Source organism: Merops nubicus, unplaced genomic scaffold, assembly GCF_000691845.1.
Source record: "Merops nubicus isolate BGI_N331 unplaced genomic scaffold, ASM69184v1 scaffold26558, whole genome shotgun sequence".
Taxonomy (NCBI): Eukaryota; Metazoa; Chordata; class Aves; order Coraciiformes; family Meropidae; genus Merops; species Merops nubicus.
In genome coordinates this window covers 1-3,818 of record NW_008628090.1, presented here as the reverse complement: position 1 = coordinate 3,818, position 3,818 = coordinate 1, and the positions used below count along the sequence as shown (strand labels likewise).

At 57.8% G+C, this 3,818-nt stretch overlaps 1 protein-coding gene across 1 annotated transcript in view; it reads left to right on the top strand.

Moving 5' to 3' along the window:
• Positions 1–2,992, top strand: part of ACOT11 (acyl-CoA thioesterase 11) — a gene marked incomplete at its 5' end in the record, with an annotated part of 8,037 nt that extends 5,045 nt beyond the window's left edge. Inside the window, 1 exon segment of the mRNA XM_008946576.1 lies at positions 2,954–2,992. Coding sequence (XP_008944824.1) covers positions 2,954–2,992 — 39 coding nt within the window.
• Positions 2,993–3,818: the final 826 nt, after the last annotated feature.

The window sequence follows — 3,818 nt, the reverse complement described above, 5'->3', positions numbered from 1 at the left end:
AGCTGATCGTGCGGCTGTAGGACCCGCGGGGCCGTGGCACCCCTGCTGGCGGAGGGACAGACAGCTGAGGGGGCACCTTCACGGTGGAAGGGGACGAGGGGTGGTGCTGCCCAGACCCTGCCTCCCCGGGGACTTTGGCCTGAGTGAGGCCCCAAGGGCTGGGGTGGAGGGGTGTCGCTGCCACCCTGCCCCTTGCACTGACGTGTCATGTCTTTTCTTCTTCCCTTTTTTGGTTTTTTTATTTAGAAATTTTATAAGCTGATGTACAGAAATTGGTTTTCTAGTTCACTTAACGCTACTTGAATCTTTATATGATCCAAAGTCTTCCTAAAACAGATTTATTTTTTTTTTTTACTATTTCTTTATGGGGGAAACTGGTTCCCTTTGAGGAAGGGGCAGTGGTGTGGGGAGGGGGCTGTACCCCTCCCCAGTACCACTCCCCCCACAGCTGCCCAGTGCTGCCCCTCCTCTGGACTGGGCTGGCAAACAGCTCCTACTCTAGCTGAAATCCCACCCCATGGGGCTGCAGAGGGAGTGGCAACAAAAATGCATGAAAAGGGAAAAAAATATTATATGTGCCTTGGGTGATCATCTGCCCCGGGGTCCAATGTGTGGCTGCCCCACCAGCGAGTGTGGGGCGTGGGCGCAGATGCTGTTTCCCCGAGGCAGAGGGACAAGGGTGCCCAGGGTCACCTGCTCCCAGAGCTGCTGCCTGGGGCTCAGGTGGACACAGGGGGGCCCTTGGAGGCAGGACTGGGGGCTGCAGGAAGGGGGGTGTCACCCAGTGCTCCATGTGAGTGGTTTTGGGGAACTCCCTGGAGGCACTGCCACCACGGGCTGTTGCAGAACTGAGGCTGCTCCTTGTCCTTATCTACTGGGTGCACCAACATCTTGACCTGTAAGTCCCAAACTGCCTGAGGGGCACTGGGAAAGAAAAACAGACAAAGGCAAACCTTGTTTCCCCAAGTCTGAGAGTAGTTGCAGGCAGATGCTGAAGCCCAGAGCCTCAAAGCCTCCACACTGCCCCTAATTGCCCCAAGCACCAACGACCTGAGTGCCTCCGGGGTGTTCCTGCTTGGATGGCAGCACAGAGCTGCTTCACAGATGTCCATGGCAGCAGAGGATGGGCAAAGACCATTAGGCAAAGACCTTGCTGCCAACCTGCTTCTCCCCGATATGCTCCAGGAAAGCCACCGAGATGCAGGACGGGGTGATGGTGGAAGTGCTGCTCATCAGTCATACCCTAGGGGATGTTTGCCTTCAGGCACAGGCCTGCAGAGAACCCCCTCCCAGGCCTTCCTGGGACACGCAGCCAGAGGTTTTCCGAGGGCACTGAGGTTTCTGAAAGGGGCCACGGGGGTTTTGGGAGGGCTGGGAATGGAGCGAGCCCCTGGAGCCCTTGGGAGCTGTGGGCAGAGCAGGTTTAGCTTGGCCCTGGTGCCCTCGCCTTTGTTAGCAAAGCCCCTGCGTGCTTCACCCCGAGCAAGGGTTTTTGGCAGAGCTTGGCAGTGATGGTGGTGCCATGCGTGGGGGAGTGGGGGCTGTGGGGTACCAGAAATGAGCACAGAGCCTTCTCCAGGCACCCCAGGGTGCTCCCACCTCTCCTGTGACACCCGGTCCCTAGAAAGGTGCTTTGCCACCCAGGCTCCTCTCCTGGTTTATAAGCAGGAGCCGCCTGCCCCTCCCTGGCCAGCAGCTCCCACCCGTGCAGTGGCCTCATCTCTGATCTCTGCCCTGTCTCTGCTCAGACACATCTCTGGTGAGGCCCCGACCTCCCCTTGCTCCGCTATCTCTACAAGACAAAGCCATCTCAAGCTGACCGTGGTACTAAACATTCAGTTTTTATAGAGCCCTCTTATCTCCCCAAACTGGGAGCAATCCTGCCTTTTTACCCCCAGGATGCAAGCCGTCCTTTCTACTTACCCGTGGAGATTGCTGCTGCCTGGTTAAGTGCAGGCAATGATGTATTCACCCGAACATTAAACTTTAACTGACCTCTCCTTCTCCTGTTGCTTTGTCCTGCGGCGAGGCCACGGGCAGCCCTGGGGGCAGGGTGATGGAGCAGGGGTGGCCTGGGGGCCATGGGAAATGGGTGGGAGCACAACAGGGAGCTACAGCGGTGTGAGGAATCTTGTGGTTGACGTGCAGGCAGGAAGAAAACTGCAGTCCTGCAGCATCTGCTGCTGGAAGGAGTGGGGGGATCGGTGGACAGCAGGAGTAGCAGCTTGGAGCATCCCTGGAGCACCTACCTCCAACCACCTCATCCCACAGCAGCTCCCAGGGGAGGAGGCACCTGCTGGTGGGTGTGCCGGGGCCTGTTGGAAGAACGTCCTGTTTTCCCTCCCCACCAAACACGGGGGTCTGGGGCAAATCTAGCAATCAAACCCTGGTTTTCCTTCCTCCCTTAAAAAAAAAGAAATCCTAGCAGGGCATTTTCCCCTGCTCTGAACAACCCTCCTTGCCCCAAAGCACTCAGCTGCCCTGCTGCTAACGAAGACAAACGATTTGGAGAGGCAGATCTGGGACCCTGGGAGCGGGAGGCTCCGTGCCCCACACTGCCTTCCTTGCAGCATGATGCAGAGAGCAGAGCCCCACCAAAGGACCTGGGCTGCTGTCCCCAGGCCCCTGCCATCGTGCACCAGACAGGACTGCAGGAGTTGGGAGTGGGACACACCCTAGAAACGCCAGGAGGCTTTTGGCAGAGCAGAGGCTGTGAAAGAAGCTGGGGATTTGCAGGCCAGCACTCCAGGTGGGACCTGAGCACCTTCTCCAGTATGTGGTGAAGCATCACGAGAAGCTTTCGAGGACCCAACTTTATAGATGCCTAAACAAACACACTGGAATTGATTTATAAACCCACAGGGTGTGTTTATCTCTTTTGCAGAGGGAGTGGGAGGTAATTAGATGGTAGCGTCTCTCTCGAGGCTGTCCCTGATGGGATTCACACCCCAAGGTGGCCAGCCAAGGGGAGGAGGAGGAGGAGGAGGACTAAAGCAGGTGGCAGAATTGACGTGCTGCTCCCAGCAGCTTTCTTTTAATTAAGTTCCAAAGTGCTCCTTGTAGCAGAGCAGGCAGCTCCTTCCACCCACAGCTGCCCATGCTCTCCTGCCTGGGGCAGCAGGGTGAGCCCAGGATCCCACCCTGCCTCTTCGAGCCCCCAGGCTTTTTGGTGAAAACCTGCATAAGCTGTTGCTGGTTTTAAACAGGAGGACAGATGGCCAGAGCATGGGCAATATTTGTCAGGGCTTTTCCCTTTCCCATTTTTATTGACTTTCTGCTTATCCCTGCTGCCAGGGGTCAGCCAGAGCTTGGGTGGACTTTCAGCAAAGTCCACCCAAAACAGCCAACTACTGACGCAGTGCCCTGCCCCTAAGATAAGGGGTTTGAAAGCTGGGTTGGCAGCCCAGTTGGGTGCATGGTGGTGGGGCTGGGGCTGCACCAGCTCCAAAGCTCTTCCCAAATAAGCAGGCTTGTGGAGCTAAGCTGCATTCTCCCTGCATCCAGCAAGGTGAGGGCAGTAAGAGCGGCTCAGCGTCAGACTGGAGGGTGGCTTGGCTGCCATGGAGGGACCCGTCCCAAGCCAGGACACCGTGCTGAGCGACACGGGGCCCTCCAGCACCATCAAACTGCTGCACCTGGTTTTCCTCTCCACCTCCTGGGGAACGCAGGTCTGGGTGACCTTCGTGGCCGGTAGGTCGTGGTCTGCGCACGCCGCCGTGGCCCCCTGCCCGGGGGGGGGGCCGGGGAAGGGGGTTTTGCCCCGGGACATACCTGCTCTGCTCCCTCGCAGGGTTCGTGATGGGCAGACACCTCCCTCG